General features: G+C 36.7%; 1 protein-coding gene across 4 annotated transcripts in view; it reads left to right on the top strand.

Moving 5' to 3' along the window:
* Positions 1 to 24,217, top strand: part of ASXL3 (ASXL transcriptional regulator 3) — a 103,741-nt gene that overhangs the window by 42,202 nt on the left and 37,322 nt on the right. For 2 of the 4 annotated variants that reach the window (XM_018080567.2, XM_018080587.2), the window contains 3 exons: positions 12,154 to 12,271; positions 13,197 to 13,316; positions 17,722 to 17,885. In XM_018080567.2, the coding sequence (XP_017936056.1) occupies positions 12,154 to 12,271; positions 13,197 to 13,316; positions 17,722 to 17,885 (402 nt within the window). Of the gene's footprint in view, positions 1 to 3,329; positions 3,414 to 4,433; positions 4,812 to 12,153; positions 12,272 to 13,196; positions 13,317 to 17,721; positions 17,886 to 24,217 lie in introns of those variants that run through there. The other 2 variants (XM_018080581.2, XM_018080575.2) reach the window with 2 other exon arrangements.

The following is a 24,217-nucleotide window of genomic DNA, read 5'->3' as shown; positions in this document are numbered from 1 at the left end:
ATATTCTCACATCCCTACTTTTTCTGTGTAAGCATTTATGTTGGAAATTTTATACGAGGCTTAAACTAAATAAAAAAAAATATTTTGAGAGAAGTGCTGCTGATAGGTAAGAATCTAGGTATACTTGCTGTTCAGTTTTTCTTTACGGTCTGTTAAGTAATTTTTCTTTCATACTGTATTTGACACTACAGACTATAAAACTGGGGTAATTTTTTAAAAAAAAAACCCTTATGATTTGGATAATTTATGTTCCATAATAAGTAGTAAAGCTTGTAAAAGTAGCTGATTATTCAAAGTCAGCTATTAACTGAAAGCATAACAGTGTGAAAATTATTTTTGAACAGTGCTAAATTAGTTAAGCTTACAGCCAGGCAAATGAAAAACTAAAAACTAGGTATTAAAAAAAATAAAAATTATCATTATGTCTTCTCAATTCTGGGCTGCAACTTTTCTGAAGTGTTAGTATAATGAGATGATGATGTTTTAATTTTTCTCATAACTGCTCTCTTAGTTATGGTTAGTGGAGATCTAGTATTTCATGCGGTAGTTTATTGCCAAGTTCTTGATTTAGACTTAAGTTAAGCAAAACCTGTCCACATATCCTCTAAACACTTTAGTTTTTCATGCAGGCTGAGTTTAAATCCAGTAAAATTAATAGACCTTTATCATTCACAGAAGGTTATATTGTACTTAGAGGCTTTGAGGACTGGAAAGGATTATTAAATTGTGGTCTTATGTGTGTTTGGTCAGGAAAATTGAACAATGGTCACAAAACAGCTCGCTAACCATGAGAATAGTTGTGAAAAAGACAAGCTTCTTGGAAACTCTTCTATACAGGTCTTTTGTGATATGTGAAATTCCCTAAGGTCAAGGGAGCAGGCAAAGGGAAGGGCAAAGGAGAAAGGAGAAGACAAAAAGAGCAAAGCCACAAATGTTTGAACTTGTGTAATCATTTAAATTCTACCATTTGTCACTTAGCAGATAGATAGCATTGAGAATAATTTTTAAAAGGGCAAATTAGTCAGAATAGCTTAATTAATATAAAAAGTCATAACACTGATGTGAATCTTTGAAAACATTCCCTAAGGCTGAGGTTAGACCAACATCAGAAAGTTAAGTAATCGATAAAAAAAAATTAGTTTTAATTAGGTTGATGGTAATTAGATCCTGTACTTCAGAGTGTGAAAGTAGCATTACAGCTATCAGCAAAATGTTTACTCTGTACAATATTAGACAAATGGACATTTTTATGATGGAATAGTGGATTTTTGCTTTGTTCTCTGAAGTTTCAAGTGTTGGCTACTGCCATATATACACTGCAGATTTGATTTGTCGTTGTAGCGGAGGTGAATAAACTTTAGCAGTGATTTCCTTTATAAAATTGCTGTTGGAAATTTATTCTTTCACTTTCTAGTCTTTCTATTGCTTTTATGGATACACTGTAGCTAAAATTTGTACAAAGAACCTGTAGTACCTTTGAATACTGAAGCAGCTTTTTGACATTTTTATGCAAAACTCTTTCAACTGATACAAACTTACTGGTTCCATGCTAAAGTAACAGAGGATGAAGTATCATCACACTCTCAGCAAGTGCTTATGCTATATAGATGTATATATACTGTATGTATATATTGTGATGGGGTCTTCCTTAGCTATTGCTTTTTATCTATTACTAAACAATGCTCACAGAATGAAAACCTACAAGATAGTTTTCAGTTTCCTACTCAATTTATTTAAAACCAATGAGTTCTTAACATTACCTTGGTCTTGTGTGTGTTTCTTTTGTAACCATTAAAATTAAAGTGAGAGGGAAGTTCTGCTTGAAGATCTGAGCTGGAATTAGAAGATTTTCTCCACTGTTTATCTACTTATTAACCACTCTACTCATATATAATTCTCTTTAAATTATTATATGCTGGATTTACATATGATTTGATTTTTAGTGGATTTTAGAGATATATTCCTGGGCTTAGATTACACAGAGCAATCTCATGTTACCTTGAAACAGCTTTCATTTTAGAATGTTCTCGTGAATCAAATTAGTCACAACACTGCATTTCTTGAGCTATGCGAGGAGCTTGGAGGAAAGGGCATTTTCTGAGCCCTGACTCTTGGTCTTGATTTCTCTCAAGTAGCAGTGGATTTGGGGTACTTTGCAGGGGATAAGGAGGATTGCAGTTGCAGTGGACTTTCATAAGGTCTGTGTCGCAGATCAGACCTCGTCTCCTCACCTTTCAAAGGCTGGGCTGCCATTTTGGTATGGAAGCTTTCTAGCTTCACCACCTTCCATGGTGTCCTTGTTGGGAGAGAGATTTTGAGTGTTTTACCGCTGAGTGTGTTTCATGATTCTTTTTCATTTCTGAGGGAGTTTCAGTTTTCCTTTCGTGTAATGCTTACACTTTGCTCTGGGTGTAATGTCCAAAACATAGTTCTCATTCATGGAGTTTAGACAAAAGAGCCTATGGTGTAGAGCTGCCTTTTATGCTTGGCTTTCTGATGGCAGATTTTACATATTTCTGTTTCCCTTTTGCTAATGGAAGAGCTTGGGTATGTGTGCCCAGCTGTTGCTGATCTAATACCTTTGAAAAGAAGGCTTATGGCACACTGTCACATGCTGATTTCCTATCAATACTGATCAGTTCCATACTGATTTACCTCATTTTCACACTCGAGAGTTTTGGCATGCAGACCCATGTAAGGACCTCTTCCTGGGAAAGTACTGAACTACACCTGCATCTGCTAGCAGTGGTACATGGTCACACTACTGTGTGAATTATGCTTGCTCTGGACAAGGCTTACTCAAGTACGGACATCAAGGCATGGCATAGTATCTACATGCTCCTCTCTGGTCCAATTTCTGTTCCATTGACTTGAGGTGATACTTTTTTTGGAAGTCTTCACTATATACAGATTTGTCTATATCTATCAAGATGTTCTTGGAACATTTCTCAGAAGAAACGATCATACCTGCAAACTGGCCTCACATAGGTAACACTGAGAATGTGTGACTATCCAGGACATTGAGGTGGTATTAGTGTCTTTTGGACTCTGATAGCCAAATGTAAGAGCACCTTGTCCATCAGTGTACCAGTTGTTTCCTGGGTCAGTACCAAGAGAGGATAAAGAAGATACAATATAATGGTGTCTGGGTTGATAGTAGACCTCCCAGACATGGAAGAAAATACTGCCTCACTTTTGGCACTTTGGAATCAGCACCAAGAAAGGTACCCATAAATTTTCTGTTGGGAGAAGAGAAGGATACTTCATTCAGACTCAGGATCTGAATACAGACCAGGACATGTCTGAGACTGTGCTGGGCATCCAGATCTCTTTGTAGAGACAGAAACTCCAGAGACAGCAGCCAAGTGGGTTTGGGAGGAGAGAAGCTCAGGAATTAAGGGAATCAACACAAGGTATGTTACTGCCATGGTTTGTTTTGTTTTTCTTAACTTTGGGCTTTGTCTGCATGCTTGGTGGCTGGGTTCATATATGTGCCACTATTTGATTCATAAAGTGGGTAGATGCAGTTTTTTATTGAGAAGGAAGGCACCCATCCATATGATTTGTTCTTATAGTAGCAATGGCTACTTCACACCCCTTTTTTTTCCAGTGGATGCTGTCAGGCCCCAAGCAGTAAAAGAGCTATGGGGAAGTTATAGTTTGGCTCATGTGTTGCTTCAGAATTATAGGACAATAGACCTGTACAGCTCCAAATAACATTTCAGGCTGACTTTTCTACTGCAAGTGTCATAATTATTAGAAACCAACCTACAGCCTACAGGAGATTAAATTTTGGAGCAGAATGGTTAACACTGTAATTTAGCCCTGATTTACCCGATTCACAGAAGTCGTTTATCAAGATTTCTTTGTTTGTTTCTTTTTTTTGGACACAGGTGTCCAAGTGCCTAGGTTGGCACTGAAGGTAGAATCCTGATCTCCCATGATGCTGGTGTGAATTTGCTTTCCTGTCTTCAGCTCACACTGCTTATCTTGCTTTGAGAGAAGAACAAGAGCAAACTCACCAGTCTTGCTCCTTCCACACTCATTCTGTTAGGACTTCTTTTCTTGACTACAGCCAGACGCAGGCTATCTCAAAGCATTTTGCTGTCCATAGGAAGTAATCCTGTATGAGTCTGTCTTTGGTGTCTCTCCTTTGACTCATTTGAGCAACTACTCACTCACATGCTCTGACGTAAGCCTGATAGATTTGCCTGACCTCCTTTCCCTTCCTTGCCCCAAAGAAGCAAAGGTGACAGAGAGGATCATTATGATTTTTGTCCTTATCACTTAGAATTAAGTGCAGGGTGTCTTCCTGAAAGGCTCTGAAAATCCACTGAACTGAGAGATATTTTTTGTACTGAATTCCTTGTTATAGAGAGTTTGCTGCAGTTCCTCAGTGTCTCTGTTAACCATCTTCCTGTGTTTCATTTCAGATGCTACAAATTTACCAATGCCACAGTTGGAGAATTCTGGCTCCCTAGCTGAAGCATTTCATCAGATGTCTGGCAACATAAGTGGTGATTCTTGACAAATTTTCGTGTCAACAAATGGAAAAGAAGGAAAACATGTTGCTTTTTGACTTCTAGAGAGACATGGGAAGGGACAGTGGAATTTACAAAATGCATTCAGAAAAATGGAAGTTTGAAGATGATAAACTAAACTGATTTTCTGATTACCAAGACAAATCTAGGGAAGAGAACAGAGAAGCTATGGCAGGGAGACTGCATAATGGGGAGAAGAAGCTGGAAGAGCAAGAGTTCCAGCCGAAGCTGTTCAGGGAGTACATGCATTGCCCGAAGGCTGGCTGCACGGTATGTCCCCCTAAAGGTCCATATGCATGGGCAGCATGTACCAGCTGCTCAACACAGTGCTTTGGTAAGACGCAAGACAATATTTATGAGACTCTCTTCTGGGTCATCCCCTTGGTCCTCATCCCTTACCTGTGATGGAAAGAAAGGGACAGGAATCCACACAGTCCCTGCATTCTCTTTGTACTGCTTTTTAATAACTAGCTCCCAGTTGCTGGGGCACTCTGCTTGTTTGTTTCTCCTATGGGGTTGTTTGCATAGCATGCTTTTTACAGTGTTCCTGCACGTTTTCTGTTTTAATAAATGTATTTCACAGAATTTCTTAGTCTGAGAAATAACTAAGGAATTTTAAAGCAGCTTTAGAACAGTACCATGTTGAAGTGTAATTGCCCACCTACCTCACTGTAGGATAGTGTCCTTCACTTAAAATATGGCACAAGCATTACCTTTGGTTAAACCTACCGTTGCTACGTAATGGAATCCTCTTCCGAATTATGGATTGAAAGCTCTCACTTTCTTCTGTTCTGTAGCTGCTGTTGCTTTTTTCAAGTCTCAGATAATCAAGCTGGGGATAGCAGCCTAGTAGTAAGCATTGCATTTATCTGATCATGTTTTTCTTTAATAGCCTGAGGAACTATTTAAGATGTATTGGTTGTTGCGATTGCATTAATGGCAAATATAATCCAGTTAAGCTTTTCCAGTGATGTTACATGATTTTTCCATATAGTGGCAGTGAATGTTGAAGTGAGTATCTTCTCCTGGGCCATATGAAAAGAACAGCTTTTGATTTGAATAGTTTGTAACATGAATTTATACCCAGGTGACAATGAATCAGGCCTTGATTTTGAAGTGCATCCTAGAAATTGTTGGCCTTTTTGGGGGAAGACAGGAGTTGGAACAGCTCACAACTCTTCTTAGCTCGAGGAAGCCTCCTACAAAATGTTGACAAGCTGTTCTGAGAGCTGTAGAGTAGGTCCCCAGAAGGCTGTGTGCTCAGGATGCGTGTGCACGTGGCAGAACCCAAGCTGAAACAGGATGTCTGGCAGAAAGGCGTTACACTGCTTACATTGGTGCAATGTAAGTTCTCTGAGAGGTAATATGAGAAGTTTTTTTTGCTGGAGAATGGTAGTCTAGCCCTGAAGCCTCTGTTGTATGCTTTGGACCCTATACAGAGTACAATGGCAAATTTGACCTAATGGAAAACGTTGATTACTGTTTTAAGATTTTGTATTGACACTGCTATCTTTGTTTTAGTTTGATTTTAAACTGTGTTTTACAAACTGTTTCCTTACCTATATGTGCTTTGTTGTACCAAAAAACAGATTTCCCCACTTTTCAGCTGATAGATGGTATTAGTTTAATACTACACAAACAATTAAAAAAAACCACAACACTTCTCTTTGGAAAAAACGTTTGCTGGGTTGATGCATATGCCATCATCATTACCATTCACATACGAGTCAGAACAAATGTTGAACACATCACATTTTTTTTTTCCTTCTCTTGTTTCTGTGATTGGGAAAGCAACAAAAACGTTTACTTTGCAGTCATGATCTGCAGCAACTGTAGCTGTAACTGCATTATTTTAATCCTATAGAAAGGAGTGCTGGCTTGCAGGTGTACAGACATGCACATAAACACACACGTCTCTCTGTCTCTGCCCTGCAAACATGCAAGTTTTTAGTTCAGTGTTGGTTACTACACAGGTAAATGTTCATTGTTTATATATACTGTAGTCCTACAGAAAGACCCTGAACACTATTGGGACCTAAAGAACAAATATGCAACAAGAAATTCTTTGTATTCCAATTACAGACAGAAGTGTCACAAGGTAGAAGGATGGCATGAGGCTAGAAAAGATGCTTATTTGAGAAGTTATTAGCATTTATTTGAAAATAAACCCCAGGTCTCCAAACTTCCATCCTGGTGATTCCAATACTGCTCTTCATCTCCACATGTTCAGCTGTGTACACTTGGCATCATACCGATATGCTTGGGGTACAAGTCTGGTTGGAAGTGAATTTATTTGCTTTGGAAATGGCACTTTGTAGTTTTTTCCATAGGACACCTTTATTATGCTTTAATCTTATGTTCACATGCTTATAACCAAGTATTTTGAATGTACGTTTAATATAAGAATTAGTGTTATCCTGAAAATAATAATGTGTTTATTCTTCATGATTTTTTGGTGCTTACTGTTTTAGTTTAACTGTTCCGTCTATCCATGAAACAGGTTGCCACTGAGAAATTTTAATTTAACAGAGGCACGAGAAGGCTGTCGTAATTTTAAGGCTGTCTTAGTTTTACTAACAAAATGAGGATGAGAGAGATGATAAAGACTGAATTTTGTGGTGGTGTTAAGTGAATCAGTGATAAACTATAAATCTATTTTCATCTCTGTCAATTTGGGATCCATGACCATGATGTAGAGTTGTTATTTATTTTATGCAGTAGACTTTGCTCAGTGTATCATAGCTTGTGTTTTCACATTGCAGAAGAGAAGAATTCCATAACTTTACATTTCTGATCCATAATGTGTGAAATTTCAAAGGTTATGTTTCATGATACAAGTTTCAGAATGTAGACTTGACATTTATGGAACAAATAGAAATCTGGGACGATGTTGCTTAATGCAACCAAGTGTTACATGTCTTTGTTGTTAATAACTTAATTTTTAACCTTCTCAGCATGTCATGCATTTAAGCTCGAATGAAAGTGTTTTTCTGCATTAATGGTTTATCTGTGTACTGCATTTTTTCATTCTGAGTTGAAAAGATGTGGGAAAGAAAAATAATAAAAAAAATCCAAAGCAGCAGTGAAATCAGAGCATAGAGCTTGACATTTTGCTTCTTGTGGTCTTTTGGGGATGTATTTTGCCCCTCTCTCCAGTTACCTTTTAGGTCATATTGTTTCCTTTCATTCCTTCTTCAAAAATGACTTTATGCGTTCTTACTGAAGATAGTCAACCATTTTGTCACGTGGGTGAAGAACTCTTTGCTGTGTTAAGATCAATTAAAATGATATTATTTTTAAAGGCATATAATGGTATGCATGAAACCTCCAACACACTGCAATATTCCAGGGACAGAAACTCTGTGAAAAATTGAAGGATACTTGCCCTTGTCACCTCTTTATTAAAAAACTGCTTGGAATTAGAAGTTCACTGTTAATTTCATGGTGTTTTTCTTTTGCCATCTGTCTTCAGAGTTTATGTTTTCTTAATTTTCATATTTTTATTTTATTTTGAGTTCTTCGGATGAAAGTGAATTGATAGGTTACTTAAAGATTTTAGCAATAAAAATAATTTCATTAAACAAAATAATTATGCCAAGCCCTGTGTAATGACCATGGCAGTATTATTCAACAGATGGTCACAGGTTCATTTTTATGAATGGGAATATTGGGAATTCTTCATACTCATTATGTGCAAGAGATTCACAGATGTCCTTTGCAAATCTGCTTGTGAAAGGCTTGGATGTAAGTATTGTATTTTGGTGGTACTGTTAAGAGAACTTTTAATGTTTTGATTTGTATATCACATGAACTTTCATTTTTTTATCTTTTTTAATTTTTTTACTGTACAGTTAGGGTGGTAGTAATGTTTTACTTCAACGGTGATCAGTTCTAGGTATTTACAACTTGCACTTTTTTAACTCAAGAATTTAGCACAAAGTGATTGAATGCATTTGAAAGGTAAATATAGAGTCTCATTAAAGAAAAATATACTTTTAAGTAAACTATCATATGCACTATATGTGTTTTTCTCTAAATTTCCATGGAGAAAATGACACCTTACCATTTGTTAATATGATTGGCTGTTTCTTGCAGTTCTGTAGGAAGGCCAGCTAGGAGGTTGTATCTCTAATATGGATGAGATGCAAAAGGCATGTTGGTAAAAGAAGCCAGTGTAGTTTGTGTTAGTTACTGTTTTCGTATCTACAGTGAAATCTGGAACTTGGTTTTGGGGTTTTTTGGAATAAGTTACAACATTTCTCATGTTCTTTAGTGCTAGTTACAAATTTGACTCATTTACTTTGTGCTTATTCCCATCACCAGAAGAGCCAGAACTAGAGATTTATTTTATCATGGTGACTAGGAACGCACTAAATTAGCTTGGTGCACTAAAAGCTTAATATAGCAAAGCGTTTGGTGCATGTTTTACTTGGAGTAATCTCATTGACTTCCCAGCTAAGTAGAATCAATCTTGGGATACAAGATTCTTGTCTTATCCTACAGTTGTCTTGTATCCTAAAATTAATATCCCTCAGGCTAAGTGTAGAGAAGTTATATATTTGTCCTCAGTAGAGACTGTACAGAGAGTGTCCTCGGTTTATACTTAACTCCTTCTGGTGTTTGACTTTCCTTGTAACTAGGTGTCAGTCAGCAGTTTCTTCTGCTGCTGGGTTGCTTCTAGTGTTGTCTTGCAAAGACTTGTGTATCCAAAATTTCAGACCCTGCAGCTTCACATTCAAAGGAGAATTTAACACAAAATTGTGATTAGCTGGGCATGATATGTCCCACTAAACAGAATGTCTGCACAGAATCTCAGCCCTGCAAATCATATGTTAGATTATTTACTTGCTATTTTTGTACCCTCCTCTCATGCCTCATATCATTCCTTTGACAAATGAAAAGATAGGCATAGGGAAGATTATTTTTCTAATCTCAGTACACAGGATAATTCATTGACACTTTGTATTAGAAGTTTTACTTGCATTTTAGTGTCCACGTGGTTTGTTGTGGTTTTTTTTTTCATTCTACAGCCTGTCTTTTAGGTATATATAGCTTTACTGTCAGCTTGAGCCATCCCATAGAGACTGATTTACATACTTAACTATGGGCCTAGTGTGCTAATGGGTTCCTTGCGTTTTGAAACTGGAGGAGATGGGGGACTGGCAGTGAAACAATTGACGTTAGGGGAAAAGAAACCCTGAAAAACAAATGTGTGTCCAAGGGAAATGGTGTCTTTAAGGTTTGTGCTTGACCCTCATGTACTGAGGAGCTTAGCCTGTAGCTTGGGAAGTGGGCTATGCCTCAAAGTAAATAGTTCTGGTAGCTACGTTTGTCTGCTTCCAACTGTGTTCCCTGGTTTTATGGCTCTGACTGTCCAGGGAGTGTCTTGCATTAGTGCTCTGTGAGCATGGGGTGGCTTTAAAATGCCAGATGAGTTGCAGAAATGTGTGCTTAAGGTCCACAAGGGGCCTTCCTGTAACACAAAAGAAGGTAAGTGGTGCACCTGACAAAGACTGGGTACCACTCCCCTCACTCCAGCAGTACGTGTGTCACCTGAGGTGTACAAATGCTGGCTGCCTGTCACTGGTGGAGGATACACTGTTGTTTACTTTCTCTCCTCTATGAGAGTTCAGTCTAAAGCATTGAAAATCAACTGTGAGGCTTTACAAAAAAAATCTGCCTTTGTCACAGTGGCTGTATAAATCATTAAAATAATATTTTCTTATGGATGCTGGCAACAAGGCTATGGACCCTTGGTAGAGGTGGAAATTGCCTTAGAATGTCAGAAGGAGGCTGGTGGAGAATATGGAGCATCATTTGGGCTCTAACCATTTGCCTAGGGAGGATGACACTGAGGACAGATATTTCTTTGCTTTGCTTTTCATCGGGCAAATAAGGCTGTGGGGCACAATGATATGAAGTATGGGTTGTGGTTATATTGGTGTGTGGTTAGTGCAGACATTGCCTTTCTTTTCAGTTAATTTTTAGTGAACTGTTTGCTACTGTCTCAGTGGTTTTACTGTTAATTAAGAATCACCTGGTTTGACAGGACTGCACTGAGGGTCATTTTTGGAAATGTGGGGAATTTTTCAGAAATGTTAACATTTTAGAATTTTCTGTCTGTAAGTCTGGCTATGCTTGCTCAAGACCAATATGAATTTTCTATTTTAAAAATGTTTGAAGTACGGGCTGTTCTTTATGTACGGGCTGTTTGTTTCTTTGGTTCAGCGCAGATCTGACCAGCTTCTTCTCTTTGTTTGCTTTCAAGTGTTCTAATTTGCTTTTTATTGCACAGTGCTTATGTGTCTTTTAAGAAGTACTATAAAAGGGGTTAATCGATGAAATAGCTTCTGTGTGGCTTGGTGTATTTTGTATTGTATAGTGTGTTATTTAGAGGAATAGACCAATATCGATTTCTTTCTTTTTAGGTTGTTGGGGTTTTTTTCTATTATTTAACTATGTGAACATTTTGGAAAGATATTACAGATTCATTAAAGTTACAGACTTAAATCTTGTAAGGCATCAGTCATACATGCTCATAAACCTATAGGGATAATTCATATTAAATATGTTCCTTGTTCATATAGTATTACTCTAATAAATCACCCTCAAGATCATAACACAAATCACAATTGTAAAAAGAGAGTACACAGTAAGATTGGAGAAAAATAGACAGGAGAATAGGAGAGATCTATATTAAGCCCAGCCCATTCTGATTAATTCCAGAATTTTAATGCTTGCAGTTGTATTAATTGGCAGGTATTCATATTTGTGTGTTTTAAGATCTTTTGAATGAGATATCATTTTCCATGTAAAATAGTCTGATGGCTATTTGCTATTTCTAATCTTTAAATATTTTGTCTTACATTATCAACCCTGTATTCAATACATTTATGAAACACAAAGCACTCCCATTTTTAGAGATTTATTCGTGTATCATTTTTCCCCAGATTTGCCAGAACACCATCATGTTCGTGTTCTGAAGGTTAATGCCCAAAGTCAAACAGACAGAAGCCAAATGCTGCAAGGTTTCCAAGATTAGGACTGATTCCCTTCACGAAAATAAATGATTCCTGCCATGTTCAGTGATTTTGTGCAGCACTACTCACGGCTGAGTGAGTGCATCAATACTGTAGTCCTTACATGCTGTACATACTGATGACACTCCGTGTTAACTTGATTGACTGAGCAGTATACTGGAGAGGATGCACCTGCGAGAGATGTGCAGACATATATATTTTTATTCTGGTTTTGAAGCATTTTGGGTTTACTTTTTTTTTTTGGAAGTCTTAGTTTCAGATTCCATGGGTTATCACATTGTGCTGTTAAGGTAGAGCAAACAGTTATGTGCTTCTTTGTTGTGAAAACTGGGTTGGAAAATGTTCTAAGGTGCATCTTCTTTCTCTTTATAAAAAAAGGAAAAAAAGCCTGATTTTATATTTTAAAGGAAAATGACATAAAGAGGACAAGTATGAAGTCTGGCAAGTCAGTAGCTATGTAAATTATGCTTATTTTAAGGGATTCAGTTTAATGGTAGAGAAATGTCTTGTGTAATTTACTTATAAGCATTATTTTTTTGTTACAGTTCTATGTTTTGTTATCATTTTTGTAGGCTTTAAGACAGCAGCAGAAAAGAAGAAATGGAGTCTCAATGATGGTAAACAAGACTGTTCCTCGTGTTGTTTTGACACCATTAAAGGTGTCTGATGAGCAGTCGGATTCACCTTCAGGTAAATAGCTAAAGGACCGTTTGCAAGATCAACTCTAGTCACAGAGCCTTCCTCTGAATCAGCTGTGTAGCATACAGAATTTGGAATTGCTGAAATAATATTTCCACTGGGTGGCTTTGTTTAATGTCTTTATTTCCTTATCAAATCTGATGTCTTGAGGATGAAGATTTTTCTTTAATAAAGAACTGAAGGCACACAGTAAAATGACAATTGGTAATAGCAACAGCTTTAAAGGAATGCAAAGTAACATTTTGTTTGGCTCTGGAGCTCTAATGGAGGACCACATGCTGGTATTCAATGCCATAAAAAGGGGAGGAGGGGGGGAAAAAAGGCAAGCTTCTCTGTGAATGTGAATTTGTGTCTCAATTCTGCATTGCAATACTCGAATCCTTTTGTTAGCTTTTCTTGTTCTGATACTATGCTTATCACTGCAGCATAACCTTGACCTTTAGCTCTGGTGGTTAAGTTGCTTCATTTTAAGAGATTTCTGTGTCTATGTTTAACACAAACTGACAATTGTATTTCCAAGCATATCCCTTCTATAAATGTTTCTTCACAAAGAAATTATGTTTTTTCAGCTTTAGATTGCTTTGCTGCCCCATAACTTGAGGTTAAAATATTCTTAAGGGTACCTCTTGGGCATTATAGAACTATGTTATTTTTATTAGATCAGTGAACATTTTTATTGACTGCAGTGTTCAGTAAACTTAGGTTTTCAGCACTTAATTGATTTATTGAGCTTTTACTTCCATTTCCTCTGATGATAAGGAATCATATTGTTACCAGAAAGTTATATTGCCTTTCAGCAAGTAGCTGTCAATTTTTTTTAATCCTATTTCTGTTTTGTTTACGGTGTGGGGGGTTCTGGGGGGATGTTGGTAAAAGTGCAAAAGCATCATGTTTGAGGGATTTTATTTTTTCTAAGGATCTGAATCTAAAAATGGTGAAGCAGATGGTTCTGATAAAGAGATGAAACATGGGCAAAAGTCTCCAACTGGAAAACAAACAAGCCAGCACTTAAAGAGGTTAAAAAAATCTGGTTTAGGTGAGTAGGAGTAAAATAAATATCTTACTTGTAATACTGATATTTTTCTAAACTCTGTGTTCTCTTTAAAATATTTATTTTTCTGGTTTATCTGTCCCTTTTTCAAACTCAGCAGCTTACCCTCTCTCAAGAAGACATCTTTCTGGCTACCCGGAAAGTCCATGGTCTTTTTTTTTACTTCCAGAATGATTTTCTGTAGTTGCTTTTTAAAGTCTGACAGACCTAAGCAACTGCAGGCAGAGAGGTGATTTAGCAATTAGGTTCTGATTGCCATGTAAGGATTTTGTGGGAGATAGGGGCGGGGTGCAGCAGATATTCTTTCTTCATGGTAAATTTGCTTGCCATCTATTATGCATTTATTCCCAAAGATAATAGCATATTGGCTAACATGCTTACCCTATTAGAAGTTAACCTTCTCTTCTTTCATTTGCATTATTTCATGTCATATAGAGATTTAGCATATAATTTTTGGTTGATTCTCCTTCTTTGGATGATTTATTTCTTCAGTTGGATCTGTAATTATTTTGAAGCTACATCTCTTCAGAAAACTGTAGATAGAGTTTCTGGTTTTACTTTCAGTGGTTTTTTAGCAAGATTCATGGATGGTGTTCTGTAATTAACAAAGAATTTTCTCTGAAGAGATGCTAAGAGTAAATTTGCAACTCCATGTGATAGGCAGATTTTCCTGCTCTGCATGAAATTTAATTGGAAAAGTTCCCTAGGGAGCATAAAATGTAGCATTCACTAAGACTCTTGTCTTGGCTGAAGTCAAGTTGAATAATGACATAACTGTTTCTTTATCTTTTCAAAGTCCTTTTTGCATTCAGCAGACTGCTGAATCATTTAGAGAAGTATTTGCAATGTGGCCATGTTGGAAAAGTTAGCAAACAAGTTCTTTGTAGTGATTATATCATCCTAAAAGTTATCTTATGCCTCTCTTTGTGGTGATAAGATTGTTCTTCTTCATTAATCATCGAGTCTAGTCCTATTTTTATATATAATCATCCTGTAAAATCCAAGGTACTTATTTTACTTCCAAAATACCATAGGTGAGTTTTTAAATATGTTATTGCCAGTTACTGGCAAACTGTTTCCCATAAGCCGTATTGTATCACAGCCTCCCATGAAAGTGCACTTTGGTTTCATACATGATCTTTCTGCAGGTTATTAACCAGTTCCATATAGATAGCTAATTCTTTATGTTGACCCAATGGCATTATTCAAAACTGACAATACTCCTTCAGTATTACAGCTTTTGCTATGCAAAGTTATGTTTAACTTTAGATGATTTCCTGTAACTTTCCTCGACATTTAAGACTGAGATACATAATTTCAAGTCCTTCCTCCCCATCTCCAGATATTACCTCAATTGTTGCCTTATGATATCAAATGTAGAGTGAATTAATTAGGTTTTTTATGGATTTCAGAAAAAAAATCCGTTGGCATTTTGGGACACCACACATGGAATGCAGGGCGTTTTGTAAAGTTTTAAGGGTCACTGTTCTTGTACCTGCTGAAATATATCTCTTATGACATGATATTTCTTGAGATGCTAAAAGAACAGCTGTTAAGCATCTTTGAGAATAGGTGCAGCATCCTGTATAGTGCACAATTCAGTTCCAGATATTCACTGATCTGCCCAACATTCACTACATGTGAGCTCTGATTAAATATGATGAGTTTTTTCCCCTTTTGGTTAACAGATTCTGCCAAATATGTGATTTCTGTCCTTTTCCTGTTTTCATTTTTATACTTTGATTTAGAACCATGGTGATCCCATCTCTTCATAGTTAATTCTCTGTTTTGGAGACTAATCTCTCTTTTTTTTTTTTAAGACTGCAAGCCTGAGTTTCTCATCTTACAGATTCTATTTCTGATCTGGACAGTGATACCCCTGAACTCTAATAGCAGCTATATAAGGATTCAAAGTGTCTTTCTCTGTGGAAAACAACATAAAAATCGTTGGCATGTGTTTTGTCATAAACTCCTCTCAGAGTTATGATTAGTGCTGAAGTAGTGGCATACTTCCATGCTCCTCCCAAACACTTCACTAAATCTGATTACAAACTTGAGACCTGCTAAATTAGCCATAGGAAGGGTGCAGGAGAGAGAATTTGTTCTTGTTGTTCTGAACAGATTTTGAGGTCTTTTTTTTTAAAATATGACTATGCTGGGCATCCACAGTTTGCTACTGGCCTAGAAATAATACACGTATTTCTTCTGCAAGTTGATAAAACCTCCACAATAGTCTGTAAGTGGTAGCAGGTCAAATAAATAAGGAAATGTGTGACCCAGGCAAATAGAGTTAGTTTTCACTTTCTGGCTTGGGCATTTCATGCTGTTAAAATACCTGCCACTCAAAGATGCTACTGACTTTGCAGCCATATAACTTGTTTTAGCTTGGATTATCTCTATGTGTATGTCTTTCCATAGGATATGAAGCATTAGCTGGTGAAAATGTTGCTCTAATTTGGAGTCACTTAGAAGATGGAGATATGTATTTTGTATTTATTAAAGAATAGAATATACATACAGGCAATAAAATTGGATACATCATACTACTTGTGTTACGCTTGTGTTCTTTTTGCATATATATTTAGTGGGTGGAACAGATGGTGAGGACAGTTTATTGTGGTGCATTCATGAAAATGAGCACTTCTTCCATACAATTGTTCTGTGTAACAGGGCACTCATTTGTAATGGAGTCTCTGCTGTACTGAAATACTGTATGTTGTAAATACATGTTGGAAAAGGTTATCCTGTGCTGGGTACACAGTGCCTGATCTCATTCAGTTAGTATTGTCTGCTGAAAAAATAAAGGAAATTGCAAGAATGTTTGTGGGAGGCTGTGACTGAAAAGGAGCTTTTAGAATTTACAAATCTGCATTTTCTTTCATTTGTACATTTTGTGGGTGGTGATACAGCCTTTCAGGAAAGAGACCACCATAGGTCTTCAAAGAAATCTAACACATACTTGCATTCTTATTAATAATGTTACTGTTAAGTAGCTTGTAGCATTTGAGACATTACTAATAATCAGTGTGCCCAAATTCCCCCATTTGTAAAACATCTATTCTTCACTAACATGTCAGTTGTAATCTTTGTTGAGAGGTCCTGTGTTAATGCCAAGTGCCATCATTGCTCATAGTAGAATAGTCTTTCACTTGTTTTTTAAGAGATTCTGCTGGGGTTTGTGTATTTTCTAGTTAAGACCTGTTTTGTTGCATCTTTGAAATATTGGAAAGTACAACAGACCAAAACCTGAAGGGGTTTCGTGGGAGGGGTAGAAGCTTTTGAGTTTTTCCAGCCACTTGGACTCCACTTTTTCCTTTGCCTCATTGAGTATCGTAATATGTTAAGACTGAAAGGAATAAAAAGGATTGTAGCAATGTGGCTATATATATGTACACACAGACACCTTGAAGCAAGTAGCAGTAGTTGCTCTTTAAGAAGCTTTAAAAAGCATCTTCTAAATATTAACCTAGAAATAATAACAAAATCAGATCTCCAGTTACAGGGCAAAATCAGATATACACCTGTCATTTCTGACGGGTATTTGTCTGACATATTCTTAACGATTTCCACTGATGGAGACTGTATTGTCTCCCTGCTTATCTAATCGAGTGTCTCCTTTTCCTTGGTGGTTAAATGCTTTCTTTTCCCAGTATCTTAACAGATATATTTCTTAGTGTGCAAGAGTTTAATCTCATTGCTTTTGCTATCCACTGTGTACAGTAAGACATTATTCTGTAACCCTGTGCATCAGGTATATATGTATTTCACCTTTCTTCTACTGAGTCTTTATCTTATTCCTGGGTTTGTACTGTTCCTCACAGACCATTTTCGAAACCTCTCATAATTTCCACTGCCTTCTGTGTGTTGATCATTTTAGATCATCATTTCTTGTGAAAATTCTGAAAAATGCATGTTTTCAGACTCTGATTTAACACATTAAATATTCTAATCTCTTTGATTACTGTCTATTCATACAGGTAGTTTTTAGCAGGTGCTATGGGACACTGCAGATGTGGAGCATGGCAAAAGAGAAGCTGTCCATAATGATTGATTCACATCAACCTTGTCAGGCAGCCTTTTGCTTGAAAATAGATGCTTATAATTATTGTTGATGACGTGACAGGAGTGTTTTCTACTGTTGAGTTGGTCTCTTGAGCTGAAAGTATGAATATGTCAACTGTGATGCTAACTGAAACATGGATCATATAAGACCCATAGAGAAATCCAGGGAATATAAAAGAAACTGTTAAGACACCTAGAAAAGGTTGTGTTACCCTTCTCAGAGTACCGTTTCTCTGGAGCTTACTATATTATACAATAAAAGCTAAAAACTTGTTCTTGCTCTCTTCCTTTATTTATGTTTAAAGTTTTTTCTGTTTATTTACTCCAGGACATTTGAAATGGACCAAAGCTGAGGATATTGACATAGAAACACCGGGATCTATTCTAGTGAACACTAACCTGAGGGCTTTAATAAATAAACACACCTTTGCTTCTTTACCTCAGCATTTTCAACAATACCTCCTGCTTTTGCTTCCAGAAGTAGACAGGCAGGTAAGTAGCATCATGCAATATTTCTTTCTTTAATGAGACTTTTTTATGGTGTGTTTTTATAGGCTGATTTGATTGACTAGGAATTGTTCCAGGAAAGAATAAGGAGAAAGTTTCCATACTCTCTTAGGTAAAACTGTTAGATGTGGAATGACTGTAAAGTTTATCTTTAAGCATCAACCAGCTCCTGCTTCTTTTCTTCCTGAAAACTCTGCAACTCCCTGATTTGCCTAAATGGAAACTGGCCAGCAGATTTTCCAACTTGCCAGATCTCTTAATTAGCTTTTCTACGTATGGTGTTGAAGATAAACTTTTCATTTTCAAGACTTTATTTACGTTGAGTCTCTTTTCACCTGTTATCTTCCTTGGCACTCTGTCAATAATGTCCAGATCTGTATTAGTTCTTTTAGCTTCTTCTCATCCTCCTCACCTTTTATGCAGGTGTGTGTATGCTCTCTCAACCCCAATGCACTGAATCCATTGATTCACACCTTTTGTAAGGAATTTCTTCTCCAGAGCTTATGGCTGTTGGTTCATACAGGTCATTAATCAGTTCTGTTGAGGAAAATGATTTGGAGAATTAACAGGCTGGAAATAAAATTTCAATTTCATGATATTTCCTACAATGTTTGTCCTTCCTGCATTTGTGGGTCACATTGCAGGGTTTCTTAGAGCAAGAAAAAAAGACTTTCCAGCATGTGTAGTAGTTAAAATAGCAAAGAGAGCACAAAACCATTTTATTTACTCACTTGCCTCACTTAGGGATTTAAACACTTACCAGTTTCAGTGGGAAATACTCATGTACTTAATTCAGACTCATTAACTTACCCAAATAGAGAATTATATTTTTAGCAGATGGTCACTATCCCTCTTTTTATGTAATAACAGAGAATGCGGGTCACTTAAATGACTAATTAAAACCTGCATCTTAATTCAGTATTTCATTTCAGTATTGCAGGTTTCATTCTTAAACTGTTAGTAGTTAGCCTACCACCAATGCAGGTGAAAGCAGTGCAGTATGAGACCAAAAGAGGAAGAAAAATTGTATTGATGTACATTTACTCAGCCTCTTATCAAATTAGATACTGTATGATCTGGGCTGTAGTTGTGCACTTAATAACAGAATGTTTGAGCGGGAACATTAAAACCAGAGCCATAGGAGAAACGATGTAAATGTAAATGTATTTATTCTCAAGCTCCCACAGTGCAGTCAAAATCAGTATTAACAAATTTTAAGAGAACTTTTTTCTCTGCTGTGAAACAGATTTTAACGTAGTGCCCAGGAAATATTTTCCTGATAGTTTTTGTTTTTTTCTTCTTTTTCTAGTTAATTCATCAGAAGAGATTAAAAAAAAATAATAATTACTAGGTAAAATCATGTTTTCTCTCCACCCATCAAAAATCCCAATGATCCAAAATTACATTTCAAGTACAGTTTTTACTTTAAAGTTTATTTTTTAAAAATAGAGACTCTAGAACTCACAAGCCCCTTACCTTCTTATCAGTGTTCTTACAGCAGAGGTTTTTGGCAAGGAAATCAAGAGAATATTTGAGTTTAAACATTCCTCACTAGTTAAAAGCAATGCATTTCTTTTTAACTTTTATTTTAGAAAGCGTTCACAGAATGCATATAATATGTTATTGCAGAGGCCCAACACTACATAATTGGACACTGTTACTTTGCAAGCAAACTAATCATAAAAAGCAGTTGTGATAAGACATTTTCAGATGTCCTCCTGTCTGTCATCTCCTCAGAGCATTCTTTTGGTTTATGTAGCATACCATGTTTTCACGTGCATTTGGAAGGCAGAAGTCAGCATTCATCTCTGGAAATTTAATGGAAATGTTTTGCCTCTAAGAGTGATAGTTTGAAAATTGTTTTCTGGTGGAGAGTGGAATAGCCCTGAACTCTCACTTTGCAGAAGTCTTATTAGAGAAAGAAATGCATCTCTTAATATCTGAGAATATGCCCTTGGCTCAGGAATAAAATGAGAAGGAGAGGGTATTCTAGCCTGGGAACTCTGGTGGGAGTCTCTGCTGTTGGTCACTCTGACTGGACAAGGCAAGGGTATTCAGTTTTTCTCTTTTATTTCTACTGTCTAAATCAACAGTAGGCAAGCAAAAGCAGTGCAAAACTATTCTTTGAGTTAGCTGCCCATCTCTGGGCAAATCTTCAGTTTCATTGGTTTTTCTTGTCCTTTTCTTGTTTTGTCTGAGAATTCTTATTTCTGCTCCTCTGGCTCTAAAGTGTTTCCTCCCTGTGTGCTGCTCTGCAGTTGGCTGCTGTTGTCTTCCCCAGAGAAGGCTGCATTTCTGTGTTGTCATGTGGATATAGTATGTGAAGTACTGTAATAAATGGCACTATAAAAATGTAATAGAGTTATGCTATTTGTGTATATATAGTGATCTGTGAAATAAATTACTAATGAAGTGCAGTCTCATTTAGGCTTTATTACTGCTCCACATAGAAAAACCCTATGATGAATGATTCTTTGTCGTTTCTGTCATAAACACCATTTTTCTGGGCAGTATAACTCCTCCTCCTTAAATAGTACTGAGCCGAAACTTGTCATGCATGTGTCAGTTTGAATAAGCATTTTTAGAAACCATTAGTTAAGGGAGTTGAGGTTTTCTATTTTTTTGTGTGGAAGTGTTTATTATAAATAAATGACTTCTGTCTCAACCCTGATGAGTCTAATGTGTTCAGAAAAAGTTTAGGACCAAGTTAGGGGCTTACTGGGATGTGTTTTCTGGTCTTTCTTTTGTTTTCAAGTTTTGTAGTTGCTATCAGGGAGCCATTGGAGTCCATGGAACAAAAAGCCTTAGAAAAGATGTCCCAGAATGGAAGAAGTTGAGAACAACTCTGCTCATGTTGGTGCTGTCATTTTTTTGACAAAGAGGAAGTGCATGATCATTGTCTTTTTTTTTTTCCTTGGGAAAACATAAATTCATTCATTATTCACAATGGAAATTGATTTCAGCTTGTATATTAGTTTATATTCTATTTGAGTAGCAATGAGGCTTGTGTGTAAGAAAATGCCTGTAAAAGAAATTGGAGAAAGTTGGCAGTTATGGTAGATACATTTTATCAAGGATTTTATTTGTTTTCATTTGGATTCAGATTGAATTAGTATGTAAACATTGTTCAAATCATAGAATCATAGAACATCCTGCATTGGAAGGGACCCACAAGGATCAAGTCCAGGCACAGGACAGTCCCAAGAATCACACCATGTACCTGAGGTCCAAACACTTCTTGATCTCTGGATGGCTTGGTGCTGTGACCACTTCCCTGGGGAGCCTCTGCCAAAGTCCAGCCACCCTCTGGGTGAAGAATCTTTCCCTAATATCCAACCTAAACCTTCCCTGACACAGCTTCATGCTGTTCTGTTGGGTACTGTCACTGGTCACCAGAGAGAAAAGCTCAGCACCTGAGAAGCAGGAATGTCCTAGACTTGTCTGTTTAGCAGACTAGTCCAAAATCTTGCATCACTACATACTGGGAACCTCATGACTGAAATCTGAACATCCAGATTTTCAGCTTTTTTGATCTGTATGGACTCAAAGACTCAAAAACCTTGAAGCTCAGCTGATACAGAAGCCTGTTGGGTGATCCCACAGGAGACCGAGGTGACTGAACTGTAAATATAGAAAAAGTGCAGGTATAGAAACTACATGGAAAGCAAAGTCTCTTCACAAAAGATTTCAGTTGTCACAAGTTCCAGCAAAGTATTTTTCTGCTCTAATTAGAACATTCTACACCTAAAGAACAATGGAATTTTCATCAAAGAATACCTGCTTCTAACATTGATACATAAAGCAAGCGATAGTTACATGTAACAGAAGCCTTCTTGACCACATCTCAGCAAATACTCATCTTCAAAGCAGGAAGTTTGTCTCTGTATCTAGATTGATATACAATATCAATGCCTCTTTAAATATTAATTAAACAATTAATTAATATTGTGCAAGGATGAAGTAACAGGTCTGTACAACGGGTTGCTGAAGAGGAATGGCAATATCGTGTCTACACCAGCTTTCCTTGTTGGTGCTACTGGGAAGTCACATTCCTGCTATTATCACTGGGATATGGGCAAAAGGAAGGGAAAAACACGCATCTAGTAAGCTTCCAGGAAGAGAAGTACTGCCCCATCTGAATAGTAGCAGAAAGCTGAAATTATTTTACTAATCCTTAGAGAGCTAAAGAAAATGTTCTTTCCTGAATGCTGTGAAAAAAATGTGTCTTTCCGGACTCTACAAATGCTTAACACAATTTCTGATCTTTGAGAATTTAACTCCCTGTTCTATATTTTCTATTCTGGTAATACTGGGATCTTCTGAGCCTCTTGTGATTTGTACCTTCCCTGCCCTTTCACATAGGATGGGAATTTCTTCCTACAAAAACTTCAAAGCCTCCTCGGACATGTGTGTTAGGTGGCAGTGCCATTTTATCTGACCAAACCTATTCAGGAAGAGCATTTAAAACACTAGAGGAAATTCTAGTAATACTTACATTTTGTCCTAGCTTTACTTGTTTAATGAAAGAAATTTAGCAATATTTTATCTACAGTTTATAGATAGTCAAGTTAGTTACTTAAATTATAAACTTCAATATTATTAAGGAATTACTTAAGCCATGTAGTATTGCATAAGCATCTGTGAATATTTTAAGTTTGTAGTAAGTCTACTAAAAAGAAAAGTGTGATGTACAAATCAAAGGATTCTAAAATGGGTCAAACACCACCTTAATCTCTTTCTTTTAATTTCTAAATCGATGAATCCCAAAATAATTACTCTCTTTTGGTTCGGTGCCAGTATTGCCATGCAATAGAGAATAACATCACAGCATCCTTTTATTTTAAGGTTGGTGCAGGTTCTGTGTTTCCATCTTGCCTGTTCAATTTAGGTTGGTGCTTGCACTCCCAGTTTAATTCTGTCACTTTGCAAAGATTCCCTCTCACCTTGCATTGAAAAAAGGTACAGGGTGATGTCAGTTAGTGATATACTCTGTTCTGTTTAAAATAGTAAGAAGTAATTTTGGGGAGGTTATCTACAGAATTCCACTTCAAAACCTCTTTGCTTTCATGTAGTATGAATCAGCTTAATATCGTTCCTACCATTTGAGCAATGATGGCAAAAGGTAACCATTGTTTTCGATGTGCACGAATTACTCATACTCCTAAGCACATCAGTTTGAATTCTACAGTGGAGAGCGGGTAATGAATAATACAAAATATTCTTGTGTTTGTAAAAGACAAGGAGAGAGGTCTGGTATCTGACATTCTGAACATTTAGTATTTAGTATCTCACTGTATATTAGTTTTATATTAAAAGAGAGTAAGCGAAGCTTGATTTTCACGGTTCCTTTCCCGTAGCAGTGTAACCATCTTCCTGTGTGCTTTATTAACTTCATCAGTGCTTGAGGATTATATTTGCCATTGGTCTTTACCATAATTTCCTTTATAAAAGGACCAACTGCAGAAATAAATGCTGTGTGTATTATGTGCTCCCAGGTTTATTTTATGTTTCTATCCATGGAATTATTGTGTAGCGGTAGCTAATGGTTACCTTATCTTACTTAGCTGCCTTTTTTGCTAATGCTACAACCTTTTAGCTGTGTCCTTTTCAATTCTCTATCATCAGTAGCTTTCAAATATTTATTATTATGTTCCTGTAAATGTTTGAGTTTTACACTGAAATAGTTTTAAGGTTATGACAAAAGCAATTAGTTCAGAGGAGAACATTTGCAGTTGAAGGTTAAATGCAACATATGTCTTCTGCACCTAAGCATATTTAAAAAGCTGTTAAATTGGCACCCCTGTGTGTGCAGTAACTGAAGATCATTTTATGTCACATTTCTCCCTTTAACTGACATTTTTTTCCTTTGGTTTTGCTGGTTAATGTGGACAGCATGGTGTCATGGTAATGTGCTTTGTTTCCACAGCTTTATTAAGGTAGTTTTAATGCAGGTATCTTATAGACTAGATGACAAAATTCCAAAGCATTTAAACTGCCTTTTCAATAAGACTCTGGGGCTCTGATTCTTGAGCTGAGCTAGCCAAGGGTGTTCAGACAGGTTTACTACCCCCAGCTGGCCCTGTTGTCCTTGTGCAGCAAGTTAATACCTTTTTTCCTAACACAGCTGTGTGGATGGTGTATGTGCACATTTCACAGTCATGCATTAACGACAAATATCAGTTTCACTTTACATGAGTTGAAAGCTGAAATGATTTTACTTCAAAATTCTAGTTGTCTTTACCTACACGAATATTCTTTTAGCTTCCCTAGGCAGTCCAGTAAGGAAGGCTCACAGCAATTGCATTGCAATCTGGCTG

The sequence above is a fragment of the Manacus vitellinus genome, unplaced genomic scaffold (genome assembly GCF_001715985.3).
Source record: "Manacus vitellinus isolate BGI_N305 unplaced genomic scaffold, ASM171598v3 scaffold_1_pilon, whole genome shotgun sequence".
NCBI lineage: Eukaryota > Metazoa > Chordata > Aves > Passeriformes > Pipridae > Manacus > Manacus vitellinus.
The sequence above is the reverse complement of the archived record's forward strand: the minus strand, read 5'-3'. Positions and strand labels throughout refer to the sequence as shown.